At 49.8% G+C, this 18,522-nt stretch overlaps 1 protein-coding gene across 2 annotated transcripts in view; it reads right to left on the reverse strand.

Annotated features, from left to right (window-relative positions):
* The window catches only part of aoc1 (amine oxidase copper containing 1), a 30,981-nt gene extending 14,267 nt beyond the window's left edge, over window positions 1-16,714 (reverse strand). The window contains exons 1-3 of one of the 2 annotated variants that reach the window (XM_059646308.1): window positions 16,505-16,714; window positions 13,932-14,026; window positions 2,400-3,965 (exon numbers count right to left, since the gene is read on the reverse strand). In XM_059646308.1, the coding sequence (XP_059502291.1) occupies window positions 2,400-3,957 (1,558 nt within the window). In that variant the 5' untranslated portion in view covers window positions 3,958-3,965; window positions 13,932-14,026; window positions 16,505-16,714. The remainder of the gene's footprint in view (window positions 1-2,399; window positions 3,966-13,931; window positions 14,027-16,504) is intronic. The other variant, XM_059646309.1, reaches the window with a different exon arrangement.
* Between the last annotated feature and the right edge of the window lie 1,808 nt (window positions 16,715-18,522).

The raw sequence follows: 18,522 nt of genomic DNA on the forward strand, positions 1-18,522 counted from the left end.
CTTTGAGGGATCTATGGACGTGGACGCCAAGATCCCTCTGTTCCTGCACACTGTTGAGAATCCTGTCATTAACCCCGTTATCTGCATTCAAATTCGACCTGCCAAAGTGAATCACACTTTTTGGGTTGAATTCCTTCTGCCACTTCATTCCCTAGCTCTGCATCCTGTCAGTATCCCATTGCAACCTACAACAGGGCTGTTGTGGATATGGCCAAAGTATTAGTTATGGGGAAGGCCTTATAAAGGAAATGTAAGTAATAAAGTTTCAGCTATAATTATGGCCATTTCAATCTACTTATAGATTGGGCAAATCAAATCAGTAAAAATACCATCGAGGAGGAATTTCTGAGAGTTCCAAAGATACCAATGAGGAGGATATACACTCTAGTTTCCTACCACATTCCAAAGATATGCAGGTTAGTTGGATTGGCAGAGCTAAATTGCCCTGTGTGTGTTGGCTAGGTTGGTTAGCTATGATAAATATGGAGTTGAGGGGATAAGTGGGATACTCTTTGGAGGGTTGATGCAGACTCAGTGGGGTGAATGGCCTCTATCTACTCTGTAGGGATTCGATGATTTTATGATTTTGTGTGTGTTGTTCTCTTGTTCTTAAAAGTAGATGTGAAAGTGCGACATTATTGGATATGATAGGATTTCACAAGCACACGAGGAGGCAAAACTGTGACATGTTGTAAAGTTCCCAGCCTTTACATTTTTAAGAAAACTATCAGCTGTGTTAATAAAAATCAGTGTTTGTTATTTGACTCCATCTTTGGTATAAGTTGTAAGGTGAACATTAATGATCTTTACTGATTTCGCAACCCCTTATTATCACAACACAATGTTTTATTGACAATTCCAGTAGTTTTATGAAGTCGTTTCAGTCTGGCAGTGCACAGAATGAATTTTTTTAGACGTGATTAGCGGATTGTAGGAAGTTAGATGTATTTTTTTAAAGGATGTTTTTCTTAAATAGTGGATTCATTAATTTGCACTTAAACTTCCACCTTATTTCATTTCCAAAAGCATCTGAAAGTCTGCCCATTGGTCAATAATTGGTGAGCTCACACATTGGCTTTATGGCACAACATTTGCATGGGACTGGGCAGAGCATAAAGCTTGTTATGGGGTATGGAAGGGCTGGGTAGTGGCATTGCTTTGCATGGATGGAGCATTGGGAGTGAGGGTGAGTGGGTGTGGAAGATGGTAAGGTTTAGTGTGATGAGGACTACTGGCACTGAGTCCCACTGCAATGGACTCAGAGCCATTTGTGAGTTTGGGGGATAAAGGAAATAGGAAGCTGGGGGGACAGAGGAGAGCAGGAGATGGGAAGGTGGGGGGGGACAGAGGAGAGCAAGAGATGGGAAGGTGGGGGGGGCACAGAGGAGAGCAGGAGATGGGAAGGCGGGGGACAGAGGAGAGCAGGAGATGGGAAGGTGGGGGGCACAGAGGAGAGCAGGAGATGGGAAGGCGGGGGACAGAGGAGAGCAGGAGATGGGAAGGCGGGGGGAAGGAGGAGAGCAGGAGATGGGAAGGCGGGGGGAAGGAGGAGAGCAGGAGATGTGAAGGGGGGGGAAGTAGGAGAGCAGGAGATGGGAAAGCGGGGGGGAAGGAGGAGAGCAGGAGATGGGAAGGCAGGGGGAAGGAGGAGAGCAGGAGATGGAAAGGGGGGGGAAGGAGGAGAGCAGGAGATTGGAAGGGCGGGGAAGGAGGAGAGCAGGAGATGGCAAGGCGGGGGGGAAGGAGGTGAGCAGGAGATGGGAAGGCAGGGGGAAGGAGGAGAGCAGGAGATGGGAAGGTGGGGGGGGGACAGAGGTGAGCAGGAGATGGGAAGGCAGGGGGAAGGAGGAGAGCAGGAGATGGGAAGGGGGGGAAGGAGGAGAGCAGGAGATGGGAAGTGGGGGAAAGGAGGAGAGCAGGAGATGGGAAGGTGGGGGGGACAGAGGTGAGCAGGAGATGGGAAGGCAGGGGGAAGGAGGAGAGCAGGAGATGGGAAGGGGGGGAAGGAGGAGAGCAGGAGATGGGAAAGCGGGGGGGGGGAGGAGGTGAGCAGGAGATGGGAAGGCGGGGGGGAAGGAGGTGAGCAGGTGATGGGAAGGCGGGGGGGAAGGAGGTGAGCAGGAGATGGGAAGGCGGGGGGGAAGGAGGTGAGCAGGTGATGGGAAGGCGGGGACAGAGGAGAGCAGGAGATGGGAAGGCGGAGATGGAGGAGAGCAGGAGATGGGAAGGTGGGGACGGAGGAGAGCAGTGGATGGGAAGGTGAAGATTAAAACAATTAAAGAGTTGAATATTGCTGTGAAGATGGACAATTACTTTGTGTAGTGTTTGGTGATTGATGCTGCAGGCTCTGTACTGTGTGGCTGAGCTGGGAGCTGTAGATCATTCTGTGTAAAACCTACCTGCCACATCCAGATCCACTTTATAGTGGACGAGGTGAGTGTGAAGATTGCCCAAGACACTATGATAGACTTTGTTGCCATAGTTTACTCCCTCAGGCATGAAGGAGGTGGCATGGATGTAACCGGTGGCGTGAACCTTGATCTCTATCACCCCGTTCTGGTAGAAGATGAAGTCCCAGATATAGTCATAGTTAAAGACTGTGGATGTGGTTCTGATCACCAGCACCTGGTTCTCCAGGCCCCCATAGAAATTGAAGCTTCCTTGGAAATTACTGTTGAAATGCCTCCTGAGTGGCACTGCAGTGGAATATTCAAATATACACAGCGCATTCTTGTAGCGGATTGGCTGGTCTGTGTCCATAAAGTGGTAAATATCTCGGTAGGTGGCTATCTCTGGGCAGTCAACCCCCTTTGCCAGCTCATAGTTCAAGGTGCCCATTCCCCACGCTGTGTCAATGTACTTTGTCTGCATTCCCGCTGGGCTGTGCCCTGAGTAAAATGCGATGGCTTCCTGGACACTGATCTCATACGCGATTGGTTCGTCATTAAATCGGACATCGAAAAGCTGGAGGCCTGTGGAGGACCGGCTCCTGAATGCAAAGCTCCAGCCAGAATACATGACTAAGTTCCCCTGCACCTTGTACCTCTTCCCTTGGGGCTCATAGACCTTGGGCCCGGGAATGTCAGTCAGGCTTCTGAGCTGGCCTCTGGGTATGTAGGTAGAGTAAAGGTCTTCACTTCTATATTTCGGCAGCTGGAGAATATTGACAAGGCCCAGGTTGTAACTCCACACCAGCTGTTCCACACTGTCAAAGTACTGCCCATTAAACCAAACCTTCTCCACTAGCCAATCCTGGGGATCCAGAGATTCATGGTTTAACAGGATCTCAAAGCCAATTGGATGAATGAAATACCCTTCCACAGCCCGCTGCAGAATGAACCATGACTTTCTATCACCTGATGTCTGACCCCTGGGGGCAACATCAGTAAAGATCAGGCAGTGGTCAGTGCAGTTGTTATACCAGAATCCACTGGATTCCCTCAGGAGGAGCGTTGCTGGCTTGGTTACTTCCAACAGTTTCTCATTAATGAAGGTGTACTCCAAATACGTTGCTGGTCGGGCAGTGAACCGTATCGGCCGGTTACCACTCAGTGGCACAGGCCGGTAGTACGTGGGCATTGGCAACGGGCCAACGATGAACTCAGTCACATTGGGAGCTGGCTCAGCACCAAAAAAGATCACTACCCTGGCAGTCCGCCTGGGGACACAGCCGGTTCCTCTCAGGAAACTGAGGACATGCTGCTTTCTGGGCATTTGAAGTTCGATGAGGAAGATGTAATTTTTCTTGAGTGTCTGACTTTTTGCGGTTGACAGCTTGAGGTGTTTCTGGGAGAAGAGGAAGGTTTTTACTGCTTGCATCTCCGTGGGATGGAGCTCAGCAAAGACTGATGCTGTGTATTGGTAACGGCTAGTGGACTGGGGATATTGGAAACTAACTTCACTCCACACCAATACTGCCCAGAAACAGGCCACTTGGAGTCTCAGTGCACCCCACATGTCAGCACCTACAACAGAAACAAAACACAGACAGGAACATCCACTGAAACACATGGAGAAACATCAACACTCAAAAAATCAGGGATAACTCAGAGAATTCTCTTCAAAGAAAGACAACAGCTGCGTCATGCTCAGAGGAGCAGGAGGGTCATCACTCCATCAATCCCAGAAAACACTGTAAGTCTCTCCCTTGGAGATTAGTCTGCTCCCTGGATTTGCTGCAGATCTCAGAGAAAGGGGGGAACAGGGAGAAGATGGTGATACTGGAAGGTCGTTTGTGTGACCGGAGGCCAGTTTCTGGTGATGAACTGCAGGGTTCAGCACGGGGATCCTTGCTGCTTGTTATTTCGAGAACAATGTCAATGGGAATGTGCGAGGGGTTGTAAGTACGTTTGTGGATGACACAAAGATTTCCCAGGTGTTTAATGGTGAGGATGAAGGTGTTAAATTACAGGAGGATATGAACGGATTGGTCAGACAGTCAGCTCAGTGACAGATGGAATTTATCCCTGATAAATGTGAGGGGATGCAGTTTGGAAGAAATAACAAGACAAGGGAGTGCTCAATGAATGGCAGGGAATTTGGAAACTCAGAGGAACAGAGGGATCTTGGGATGTTTGTCCACAGACCCCTGTAGGTGGTAGGACAGGTTAATCGGCTAGTTAAGGCAGAATATGGGACACTTGCATATATCTGGTTAGGGTGTGGACCATAAGATCAGGGCGGTTACATTAGAGCTGTTCAGGACTTTGGTTAGGCCACAGCTGGAGTACTGTGTGTGGTTCCGGTCCCCGTACTACGTGGGGGGTGGGGGATGTGATTGTACTGGAGGGGGTGTAGAGGAGATTCACCAGGATGCTGCCTCGGGCGGAGAGATCCAGCAATGAGTGGAGGCTGGGTAAGCTCGGGTTGTTTTCTTTAGAGCTTAGAGGGTGGGGGGAACCTGATAGATGTGTGTGAGATAATGAGGGGCATGGACAGGATGGGGAGGAAGCAGCTGTTCCCCTGAGTTAAAGGGTCTATAACAAAGGGACATCACTATAAGGTGAAAAGCAGGGGGTTTTAGAGGGGACCTGAGGCAAGGCTTTTTTCACCCAGAGAGTGGTGGGGTCTGGAATGCTCTCCCTGCAAAGGGAGTTGAGGCGGGAAACCTCAGAGTCTGTACAAAGCACATGGATGGGCCAGGTCCTGCTCAGTTGATTGTTGTACATTGTATCAGAGAGACAGGCCAATGGGTTTCCATTCAGGGATGGGTGAGATCAGAGGTGGAGGGGAGACTGGCTCATGTCATCCCTCAGGACTCTGAGTGACAGCATTCACTCCTGCACAAAGTCAATCCCAGGGAATTGTGGCCAATGGGTTCCCATTCAGGGATGGGTGAGATCAGAGGTGGAGGGGAGACTGGCTCATGTCATCCCTCAGGACTCTGAGTGACAGCATTCACTCCTGCACAAAGTCAATCCCATGGAATTGTGGCCAATGGGTTTCCATTCAGGGATGGGTGAGATCAGAGGTGGAGGGGAGACTGGCTCATGTCATCCCTCAGGACTCTGAGTGACAGCATTCACTCCTGCACAAAGTCAATCCCAGGGAATTGTGGCCAATGGGTTTCCATTCAGGGATGGGTGAGATCAGAGGTGGAGGGGAGACTGGCTCATGTCATTCCTCAGGACTCTGAGTGACAGCATTCACCCCTGCACAAAGTCAATCCCAGGGAATTGTGGCCAATGGGTTTCCATTCAGGGATGGGTGAGATCAGAGGTGGAGGGGAGACTGGCTCATGTCATCCCTCAGGACTCTGAGTGACAGCATTCACTCCTGCACAAAGTCAATCCCAGGGAATTGTGGCCAATGGGTTTCCATTCAGGGATGGGTGAGATCAGAGGTGGAGGGGAGACTGGCTCATGTCATCCCTCAGGACTCTGAGTGACAGCATTCACTCCTGCACAAAGTCAATCCCATGGAATTGTGGCCAATGGGTTTCCATTCAGGGATGGGTGAGATCAGAGGTGGAGGGGAGACTGGCTCATGTCATTCCTCAGGACTCTGAGTGACAGCATTCACTCCTGCACAAAGTCAATCCCATGGAATTGTGGCCAATGGGTTTCCATTCAGGGATGGGTGAGATCAGAGGTGGAGGGGAGACTGGCTCATGTCATCCCTCAGGACTCTGAGTGACAGCATACACTCCTGCACAAAGTCAATCCCATGGAATTGTGGCCAATGGGTTTCCATTCAGGGATGGGTGAGATCAGAGGTGGAGGGGAGACTGGCTCATGTCATCCCTCAGGACTCTGAGTGACAGCATACACTCCTGCACAAAGTCAATCCCATGGAATTGTGGCCAATGGGTTTCCATTCAGGGATGGGTGAGATCAGAGGTGGAGGGGAGACTGGCTCTTGTCATCCCTCAGGACTCTGAGTGACAGCATTCACCCCTGCACAAAGTCAATTCCATGGAATTGTGGCCAATGGGTTTCCATTCAGGGATGGGTGAGATCAGAGGTGGAGGGGAGACTGGCTCATGTCATCCCTCAGGACTCTGAGTGACAGCATTCACTCCTGCACAAAGTCAATCCCATGGAATTGTGGCCAATGGGTTTCCATTCAGGGATGGGTGAGATCAGAGGTGGAGGGGAGACTGGCTCATGTCATCCCTCAGGACTCTGAGTGACAGCATTCACTCCTGCACAAAGTCAATCCCATGGAATTGTGGCCAATGGGTTTCCATTCAGGGATGGGTGAGATCAGAGGTGGAGGGGAGACTGGCTCATGTCATCCCTCAGGACTCTGAGTGACAGCATTCACCCCTGCACAAAGTCAATTCCATGGAATTGTGGCCAATGGGTTTCCATTCAGGGATGGGTGAGATCAGAGGTGGAGGGGAGACTGGCTCATGTCATCCCTCAGGACTCTGAGTGACAGCATTCACTCCTGCACAAAGTCAATCCCATGGAATTGTGGCCAATGGGTTTCCATTCAGGGATGGGTGAGATCAGAGGTGGAGGGGAGACTGGCTCATGTCATCCCTCAGGACTCTGAGTGACAGCATACACTCCTGCACAAAGTCAATCCCATGGAATTGTGGCCAATGGGTTTCCATTCAGGGATGGGTGAGATCAGAGGTGGAGGGGAGACTGGCTCATGTCATCCCTCAGGACTCTGAGTGACAGCATTCACCCCTGCACAAAGCCAATTCCATGGAATTGTGGCCAATGGGTTTCCATTCAGGGATGGGTGAGATCAGAGGTGGAGGGGAGACTGGCTCATGTCATCCCTCAGGACTCTGAGTGACAGCATTCACCCCTGCACAAAATCAATTGCATGGAATTGTGGCCAATGGGTTTCCATTCAGGGATGGGTGAGATCAGAGGTGGAGGGAAGACTGGCTCATGTCATCCCTCAGGACTCTGAGTGACAGCATTCACTCCTGCACAAAGTCAATTCCATGGAATTGTGGCTCCTATTAAAGCAGGCTGGGAAATGAATGGTGAGAGGGACACAAATAGCTGCTGGGAAAGCAGTTACCAGACAACAGCCATAAAGCCTCCAAAGTTAGGGACACAGCTTATAATCTGCCTAAGTGACACAGAACTTGAATTCAGGTTTGACAGAATATGATGAAATGACCATGAAATGAGGAGCAGGACTAGGTCATTCACATTTTGTGATTGTCCACCATATGATAAGGTCATGGCTCTTCCAATCATTGTCCTTTCCCACCTGCCACTCCAACTCTATCATTAGTTCTGACACTACCTCACCATGTAATGTCTGCCTTAAACAGCAGAGCTCAGACTGGTCTCCTCATCTCTTGTACTGGAGCAAATCTGTTAACTCTGCGAGGACTGGATAGCCCTCACTGCTGCCACACAGTAAACATGACCTTGCAGGTCGAGGGGAGATTTACTACCTTCAGTGGCCCTGGGGATTAGTCGCAGCTTCTGACACTGAGTATGGAGGGAGACCCACACAAAAATGTCAAGTCAAGTAAAGTCAATCTTGACCAACAGCAAATAGGATTCTGATTACATTACACTGAGAAGTTAGTTATCTTTCATTAGTGGTAAGTCTTTGTAAAAGATCGGTATGAACATCAGAATGAGTTCATGTTTACAAAGAACAAAGAGCAAAGAACAAAGAAATCTACAGCTCAGGAACAGGCCCTTTGGCCCTCCAAGCCTGCACCGATCAAGATCCTCTGTCTAACCTGTCATCTATTTTCTAACGGTCTGTGTCCACTTGCTCCCTGCCCATCCATGTACATGTCCAAATATATCTTAAAAGACACTATCGTGTCTGCATCTCCCACCTCTGCTGGCAACGCGTTCCAGGCACCCACCACCCTCTATGTAAAGAACTTTCCACGCATATCTCACTTCAACTTTTCCCCTCTCACCTTGAACTCATGACCCCTAGTAATTGAGTTCCCGACTCTGGGAAAAAGCTTCTTGTTATCCACCCTGTCTATACCCCTCATGATTTTGTAGACCTCAATCAGGTGCCCCCCCCCCCACCACAAACCTCTGTCTTTCTAATGGGCTTCAGATATGTAGATAATTGGGATGCCTTCTGGGGAAGGTGGGACCTGTACAAGAAGGACGGGTTGCATCTGAACTGGAAGGGGACCAATGTCCTGGGTGGAAGGTTTGCTCGAGTAGTTCGAGAGGGTTTAAACTAGTATGGCAGGGTGGTGGAACCTGAGCTGTCTCCCGGAGGTGAGCGTTGATGCAGGTGAGGCAGTAGCAAGAGGTAGACCAGCTAGTGGGAAGGATTTTCCTGGGAAGGAACCAAGGGATCAGTTAAAGTGTGTTTGCTTTAACGCAAGGAGTATCAGGAATAAAAGTGATGAACTTAGAGCATGGATCAGTACCTGGTGCTATGATGTTGTGGCCATAACAGAGACATGGGTTTCTCAGGGGCAGGAATGGTTCCTGGATGTTCCAGGGTTTAGAACATTTAAAAAGAATAGGGAGGGGGGAGAAAGAGGAGGGGGTGTAGCACTACTAATCAGAGAGGGTATCACAGCTACAGAAGCTTCCATTGTCGAAGAAGATCTGCCTACTGAGTCAGTATGGGTGGAAATTAGGAACAGCAAGGGAGTAGTCACCTCGTTAGGGGTTTACTACAGGCCCCCCAATAGCAGCTGGGAGATTGAAGAAAGCATAGGTCGGCAGATTTTGGAAAAAAGTGCGGACGTAATAGGGTTGTTGTAATGGGTGACTTTAACTTTCCTAATATTGATTGGAACCTCCTTTGAGCAGAAGATTTGAATGGAGCTGTTTTTGTAAGCTGTGTTCAGGAGGGTTTCCTAACTCAGTACGTTGACAGGCCGACGAGGGGAGAGGCCATTCTAGACTTGGTGCTCGGAAACGAGCCGGGGCAGGTATCAGATCTTGTGGTGGGAGAGCATTTTGGTGATAGTGACCATAACTGCCTCACATTCTACATAGCTATGGAGAAGGAGAGGATTAGGCAAAATGAGAGGATATTTAATTGGGGAAGAGGAAACCATGATGCGATTAGACATGAGTTAGGAAGGATGGACTGGGAGCAGTTGTTCCATGGTAAGGGAACTATAGACATGTGGAGACCGTTTAAGGAACAGTTGTTGCAAGTGATGAGTAAATATGTCCCTCTGAGACAGGCAAGAAGGGGTAAGATAAAGGAACCTTGGATGACGAGAGCGGTGGAGCTTCTTGTGAAAAGGAAGAAGGTAGCTTACATAAAGTAGAGGAAGCTAGGGTCAAGTTCAGCTGGAGAGGATTACACGCAGGCAAGGAAGGAGCTCAGAAATGGTCTGAGGAGAGCCAGGAGGGGGCACGAGAAAGGCTTGGCAGAACAGATTAGGGAGAACACAAAGGCATTTTACACTTATGTGAGGAATAAGAGAATGGTCAAAGAAAGAGTAGGGCCGATCAGGGATAGCATAGGGAACTTGTGTGTGGAGTCTGAGGAGGTAGGGGAAGCCCTAAATGAGTTTTTTGCTTCTGTCTTTACGAAAGAAAAAACTTTGTAGTGAATGAAACTTTTGAAGAGCAGGTGTGCATGTTGGATTGGATAGAGATAGAGGAAGCTGATGTGCTGAAAATTTTGTCAAACATTAAGATTGACAAGTCACCAGGCCCAGACAAGATTTGTCCTCGGCTGCTTTGGGAAGCGAGAAATGCAATTGCTTCGCCACTTGCAAGGATCTTTGCATCCTCGCTCTCCACTGGAGTCGTACCTGAGGACTGGAGAGAGGCAAATGTAATTCCTCTCTTCAAGCAAGGAAATAGGGAAATCCCCGGCAATTACAGACTAGTAAGTCTCACGTCTGTCGTCTGCAAGGTGTTAGAAAGGATTCTGAGGGATAGGATTTATGACCATCTGGAAGAGTATGGCTTGATCAAATGCAGTCAACACGGCTTTGTGAGGGGCAGGTCATGCCTCACAAACCTTATCGAGTTCTTTGAGGATGTGACTAGAAAAGTTGATGAGGGTCGAGCTGTGGATGTAGTGTATATGGACTTCAGTAAGGCATTTGATAAGGTTTCCCGTTGTAGGCTCATTCAGAAGGTCAGGAGGAATGGGATACGGGGGAACTTGGCTGCCTGGATACAGAATTGGTTGGCCAACAGAAGGCAGCGAGTGGTAGTAGAAGGAAAATATTCTGCCTGGAAGTCAGTGGTGAGTGGTGTTCCACAGGGCTCTGTCCTTGGGCCTCTACTGTTTGTAATTTTTATTAATGACTTGGATGAGGGAATGAAGGATGGGTCAGCAAGTTTGCAGACGACACAAAGGTTGGAGGTGTCGTTGACAGTATAGAGGGCTGTTGTAGGCTGCAGCGGGACATTGACAGGATGCAGAGATGGGCTGAGAGGTGGCAGATGGAGCTCAACCTGGATAAATGCGAGGTGATGCATTTTGGAAGGTCGAATTTGAAAGCTGAGTACAGGATTAAGGATAGGATTCTTGGCAGTGTGGAGGAACAGAGGGATCTTGGTGTGCAGATACATAGATCCCTTAAAATGGCCACCCAAGTGGACAGGGTTGTTAAGAAAACATATGGTGTTTTGGCTTTCATTAACAGGGGGATTGAGTTTAAGAGTCGTGAGATCTTGTTGCAGCTCTATAAAACTTTGGTTAGACTGCACTTGGAATACTGCATCCAGTTCTGGTCGGACATAGAGCAGTTTTTCCGCCGTCTTCGCCTGCATGCCTACTTCTTCAACCGGGAACCCAACCCTCCTTCCACTGACCCCTTCACCCGCTTCCAACACAAGTCCTCCTCCTGGACACCACCCCCAGGCCTCCTACCCTCCCTCGACCTCTTCATCTCCAACTGCCGTCGAGACATTAACCGCCTCAACCTCTCCACCCCTCTCACCCACTCCAACCTCTCCCCCGCAGAACGGGCAGCCCTCATATTCACCATGGACGTCCAGTCCCTGTACACCTGCATTCCGCATGGAGATGGCCTCAAGGCCCTCCGCTTCTTCCTGTCCCGCAGGCCCGACCAGGCCCCCTCCACCGACACTCTCATCCGCCTAGCGGAACTCGTCCTCACACTCAACAACTTCTCTTTTGACTCCTCCCACTTCCTACAGACTAAGGGGGTGGCCATGGGCACCCGCATGGGCCCCAGCTATGCCTGCCTCTTTGTAGGTTACGTGGAACAGTCCATCTTCCGCACCTACACAGGCCCCAAACCCCACCTCTTCCTCCGGTACATTGATGACTGTATCGGCGCCGCCTCTTGCTCCCCAGAGGAGCTCGAACAGTTCATCCACTTCACCAACACCTTCCACCCCAACCTTCAGTTCACCTGGGCCATCTCCAGCACATCCCTCACCTTCCTGGACCTCTCAGTCTCCATCTCAGGCAACCAGCTTGTAACTGATGTCCATTTCAAGCCCACCGACTCCCACAGCTACCTAGAATACACCTCCTCCCACCCACCCTCCTGCAAAAATTCCATCCCCTATTCCCAATTCCTCCGCCTCCGCCGCATCTGCTCCCACGATAAGACATTCCACTCCCGCACATCCCAGATGTCCAAGTTCTTTAAGGACCGCAACTTCCCCCCCACGGTGATTGAGAACGCCCTTGACCGCGTCTCCCGCATTTCCCGCGACACATCCCTCACACCCCGCCCCCGCCACAACCGCCCCAAGAGGATCCCCCTCGTTCTCACACACCACCCTACCAACCTCCGGATACAACGCATTATCCTCCGACACTTCCGCCATTTACAATCCGACCCCACCACCCAAGACATTTTTCCATCCCCACCCCTGTCTGCTTTCCGGAGAGACCACTCTCTCCGTGACTCCCTTGTTCGCTCCACACTGCCCTCCAACCCCACCACACCCGGCACCTTCCCCTGCAACCGCAGGAAATGCTACACTTGTCCCCACACCTCCTCCCTCACCCCCATCCCAGGCCCCAAGATGACATTCCACATTAAGCAGAGGTTCACCTGCACATCTGCCAATGTGATATACTGCATCCACTGTACCCGGTGCGGCTTTCTCTACATTGGGGAAACCAAGCGGAGGCTTGGGGACCGCTTTGCAGAACACCTCCGCTCAGTTCGCAACAAACAACTGCACCTCCCAGTCGCAAACCATTTCCACTCCCCCTCCCATTCTCTTGATGACATGTCCATCATGGGCCTCCTGCACTGCCACAATGATGCCACCCGAAGGTTGCAGGAACAGCAACTCATATTCCGCCTGGGAACCCTGCAGCCATATGGTATCAATGTGGACTTCACCAGTTTCAAAATCTCCCCTTCCCCCACTGCATCCCTAAACCAGCCCAGTTCATCCCCTCCCCCCACTGCACCACACAACCAGCCCAGCTCTTCCCCCCCACCCACTGCATCCCAAAACCAATCCAACCTGTCTCTGCCTCCCTAACCGGTTCTTCCTCTCACCCATCCCTTCCTCCCACCCCAAGCCGCACCCCCAGCTACCTACTAACCTCATCCCACCTCCTTGACCTGTCCGTCTTCCCTGGACTGACCTATCCCCTCCCTACCTCCCCACCTACACCCTCTCCACCTATCTTCTTTACTCTCCATCTTCGGTCCGCCTCCCCCTCTCTCCCTATTTATTCCAGTTCCCTCCCCCCATCCCCCTCTCTGATGAAGGGTCCAGGCCCGAAACGTCAGCTTTTGTGCTCCTGAGATGCTGCTTGGCCTGCTGTGTTCATCCAGCCTCACATTTTATTATCTTGGAATCTCCAGCATCTGCAGTTCCCATTATCTCTCCAGTTCTGGTCGCCCTATTATAGGAAAGATGTGGATGCTTTGGAGAGGGTTCAGAGGAGGTTTACCAGGATGCTGCCTGGACTGGAGGGCTTATCTTATGAAGAGAGGCTGACTGAGCTCGGACTTTTTTCATTGAAGAAAAGGAGGAGGAGAGGGGACCTAATTGAGGTATACAAGATAATAAGAGGCATAGGTAGAGTTGAAAGCCAGAGTCTATTTCCCAGGGCAGAAAAGGCTGACACGAGGGGTCATAGTTTTAAGCTGGTTGGAGGAAAGTATAGAGGGGATGTCAGAGGCGGGTCCTTTACACAGAGAGTTGTGAGAGCATGGAATGCGTTGCCAGCAGAAGTTGTGGAAGCAAGGTCATTGGGATCATTTAAGAGACTACTGGACATGCATATGGTCACAGAAATTTGAGGGTGCATACATGAGGATCAATGGTCAGCACAACATCGTGGGCTGAAGGGCCTGTTCTGTGCTGTACTGTTCTATGTTCTATGTTCTATGTTCTAAATAATCCTAATCTACTCTACCTCTCTTCATAGCTAGCACCCTCCGTACCAGGCAACATCCTGGTGAACCTCCTCTGCACCCTCTCCAAAGCATCCACATCCTTTTGGTAATGTGGCGACCAGAACTGCACACAGTACAGTTTCAGCCTCATATATTCCCACATTGAACAGTCACAGACACACTGGCGACATTCAGGAAAACATACCAGACCAGTTTAGCTCCTCCCAGGATCAGATCATAGTAGTCTGGTGGACACACACCGTCTCCTCTTGTCAATTAACCCCTTCAGGCCCTAAATATCTGATACAATAAATGGGAATTACACGTTTCAAAAAGATCGCTCCCCGTCTTGCCAACTCCAACTCCATGCAATAAGGTAACCATGGCAAATCAGCAATTAGTCATGTGCTCCTTTTCTGAACAGTTTCCAATATCAGCATATCCCTTTATTCAATCAGTAAAAGACTGTGCACAGCGGGTTGTTTATTCCTGCGTGTGATGTGGGCATTAGTGTCTGTGCCGGGATTTACTGTATATCCCTCAACTCCTATCGGGCTGTTCCATTTCCCCCACAGTTGTGGCATGGTGGGTCTGTGGTTAGCCCTGCTGCTTCACAGCACCAGGGATTGCAGTTTGATTCCACCCTCAGGAGACTGTCTGTCATAGAACATAGAACATAGAACATTACAGCACAGTACAGGCCCTTCGGCCCTCGATGTTGTGCCGACCTGTCATACCGATCTCAAGCCCATCTAACCTACACTATTCCATGTACGTCCATATGCTTATCCAGTGACGACTTAAATGTACCTAAAGTTGGCGAATTTACTACCGTTGCAGGCAAAGTGTTCCATTCCCTTACTACTCTCTGAGTAAAGAAACTACCTCTGACATCCGTCCTATATCTTTCACTCCTCAATTTAAAGCTATGCCCCCTCGTGCTCGCCGTCACCATCCTAGGAAAAAGGCTCTCCCTGTCCACCCTATCTAACCCTCTGATTATTTTATATGTTTCTATTAAGTGTCTGTGTAGCATTTTCTCGTTTTCCCCTCGTCTCACTCTGTCTAAGCACCCCATGCTCGGTATGTCTTTGCTTACAATGATCTGTCTGTACTGCTCACAAACTAAGATTTTGACTGTACTTAGGTATATGTGACGACAATAGGTCAGATCAGCGCTGCATGGGTTTCCTCCCATAGTCCAAAGATGGGCAGTTTAGGTGGATTTGCCATGCTAGATTGCCTAGGGATGTGTGGGCTAGGTGGGTTAGCCCTGGGAAATGCAGTGTCATGTGGATAGGGTAGGAGGTGGGTCTGGATGAAATACTCATTAGAGGGTCAGCGTGGACTCAATGGGCTGAATGGCCTGATTCCACACTGTAGGGATTCTATGATTGCTGTGGGTCTGAAGTCACATGTAGACCAGACTGGGTAAGGACGGGACATCTCATTGGCATCAAAGTTCCATCTTTTACATTCCGACCACTGGCAAACAGGTGACCCATTTCCATTCACCTCTGGAATCACTAGCTGCAGCGGCAGTTAAACTTTCAGTCTTTCAAGCCACCCAGATCCTTCTACATTCACCTTTCTGTACCCTCAAACACTTCTTCCCTCATATTCCATTACATACCAGCTCAGTTAGTAATGCTTCAACTAATCACCTCATCAAACTCAATCCCATGCAATCTCCTGGGAACCAGCCACTCAAGTTACAATTCAGGCTCAAATTGTCACCACTGTCAGTAAGAATAGTCTTCGTCCTCATCAAATTCAACAGAATAGACATGAAACAGTGTAAAGTTCAAATTATGTGTGTGGGAGCCCATACCCCAGTGAGAGACAGTGTGCGTGATAGAGTCTGTATCCCAGTGTGTGTGTGTGTGTGTGTGTGTGTGTCTGTGTGTGTGTGTGTGTGTGTGTGTGTGTGTGTGTGTGTGTGTGTGTGTGTGTGTGTCTGTGTGTGTGAGTGCATGTGTCTGTGTGTTTGTGTGTGCATTTGTGTCTGTGTGAGCCCGTACCCCAGTGAGAGACAGTGTGCGTGATGGAGTCTGTATCCCAGTGTGTGTGTGCGTGTGTGTGTGTGTGTGTCTGTGTGTGTGAGTGCATGTGTCTGTGTGTTTGTGTGTGCATTTGTGTCTGTGTGAGCCCGTACCCCAGTGAGAGACAGTGTGCGTGATGGAGTCTGTATCCCAGTGCGTGTGTGTGTGTGTGTGTGTGTGTGTGTGTGTGTGTGTGTGTCTGTGTGTGTGTGTGTGTGTGTCTGTGTGTGTGTGTGTGTGTGTGTGTGTCTGTGTGTGTGAGTGCATGTGTCTGTGTGTTTGTGTGTGCATTTGTGTCTGTGTGAGCCCGTACCCCAGTGAGAGACAGTGTGTGTGATGGAGTCTGTATCCCTGTGTGTGTGAGTGTGTGTGTGTGTGTCTGTGTGTGTGTGTGTGTGTCTGTGTGTGAGAGAGTGTGTGTGTGTGTGTGTCTGTGTGTGTGTGTGAGTGCATGTGTCTGTGTGTTTGTGTGTGCATTTGTGTCTGTGTGAGCCCGTACCCCAGTGAGAGACAGTGTGTGTGTTAGGACTGTACCCCAGTGAGAGTCAGTGTATGTGCGTTGGGACCGTACCCCAGTGAGAGTCAGTGTGTGTGGGACTGTACCCCAGTGAGAATCAGTGTGTATGTTAGGACTGTACCCCAGTGAGAGTCAGTGTGTTTGGGAGCCTGTAACCCAGTGAAAGGCACATTTTGGGAGAGAGTATAAAGACTTTCAAAAGGTTTATTGAAATCCTACCTGAAGCTTCTCTGTGCTCAGTCTTTCCAACCTTAATGCGTGGAAAGTCAATAGTTGTGGTGTTTTTGGAGCTTGTTGTTGTGTCAGTTAGGAATCTGTGGATTTGTTTGAAGAGGAGGTGAGTGATCTTGATATAATCATTGGCTCAGTTGGTTGTGAAGTGCAGTTCCTCAGTGCTGACAGGGCAGGGTCACACGCCACACCATTTCTGTCTTCTCTACTCTCAATGAGTATTACTGTTACAGACACATTGGAGAGTAAGGCTTTAAACAATTCATTCCAATTTGTGAGCAAACCTAGGCTCCCTGTTATCCAAGCTCATCGACAATCTCACAACCTCTGCACCTCAACGTTCCAACTCCCTCCAAGCCTTGATCCTGAACCTCTCCCCCTCTGACTCCAATTATTGTGCCATGAGCTCCCTGCGTACATATTCTGTGCCTGTGCCCTTCCCTCTACTTCACCTGACAAAGGAACAGTTCTCTGAAGAGGGGAGGCTTGGGGACCGCTTTGCAGAACACCGCCACTCAGTTCGCAAGAAACAACTGGACCTCCCAGTCGCGAACCATTTCAACTCCCCCTCCCATTCTTTAGATGACATGTCCATCATGGGCCTCATGCAGTGCCACAATGATGCCACCCGAAGGTTGCAGGAACAGCAACTCATATCCCGCTTGGGAACCCTGCAGCCCAATGGTATCAATGTGGACTTCACAAGCTTCAAAATCTCCCGTCCCCCTACTGCATCCCAAAACCAGCCCAGCTCATCCCCTCCCCCCACTGCATCCCAAAACCAGCCCAGCCTGTCTCTGCCTCCCTAACCTGTTCTTCCTCTCACCCATCCCTTCCTCCCACCTCAAGCAGCACCTCCATTTCTTACCTACTAACCTCACCCCACCTCCTTGACCTGTCCGTCTTCCCCGGACTGGCCTATCCCCTCCCTACCTCCTCACCTATGCTCTCCTCTCCACCTATCTTCTTTTCTCTCCATCTTCAGACCGCCTCCCCCCTCTCCCTATTTATTCCAGAATCTTCTCCCCATCCCCCTCTCTGATGAAGGGTCTAGGCCCGAAACGTGAGCTTTTGTGCTCCTGAGATGCTGCTTGGCCTGCTGTGTTCATCCAGCTCCACACTTTGTTATCTTGAATTCTCCAGCATTTGCAGTTCCCATTATCGCAGTTCTCTGAAAGCTTGTGATTTTAAATAAGCCTGAAGAACAATAACCTGGTGTCGTGTGACTTCTGACTGTGAACCTGACATCCTCTCCCTCTGGCCCCCTTGGTTCAATGTAAAGACATTAAATGATTTAAAAAGGGAGGCAACGGCCAACCCATGGCCCCAGGTAATGTTTTAGGGATCTGGACTCAAATCCTGCCATGGCAGATGATGGAATGTAATACAATAAAAAAAATTCTGTAAGTTGGAATCTACAGAGGACCGTGAAACCATTGATGATTGTTTGAAAAACTCATCTGGTTCACTGTTGTCCTTATCTGTCAGGCCTACACGTGACTCCACACCCAATGCAATGTGGTTGACTCCCAACTGCCCTCTGAAATGGCCGAGCAAGCCATTCAGTTGTACCAATCGCTACAAAGTCTCAAAGAAATGAAACCGGACAGATCACCTGGCATTGGCCTAGGCATCAGGAAAGACAATGGTGGACACAGCCCTGTCCACCCTGCAAAGTCCTCCCTACTAATATCTGGGGGCTAGTGCCAAAATTGAAAGAGCTCTCTCACAGACTAGTTTAGCAATAGCCTGACATAGTCATATTCACAGAATCATACCTTACAGAAAATGCCCCAGATATCATCATCACCATCCCTGGGTATGCCCGGTCCCACTGGCAGGACAGACCCAGCAGAGGTGGCGGCACAGTGGGATACAGTCAGGAGAGTGTTCCTCTAGAAGCCCTCAGCATTGACTCTAGACCCCATGACGTCTCATGGCTTCACGTTAAACATGAGCAAGGAAACCTCCTGCTGATTACCATATGCTGTCCTCTCTCAAATGAT

This window comes from Stegostoma tigrinum, chromosome 5, assembly GCF_030684315.1.
Source record: "Stegostoma tigrinum isolate sSteTig4 chromosome 5, sSteTig4.hap1, whole genome shotgun sequence".
Lineage (NCBI taxonomy): Eukaryota > Metazoa > Chordata > Chondrichthyes > Orectolobiformes > Stegostomatidae > Stegostoma > Stegostoma tigrinum.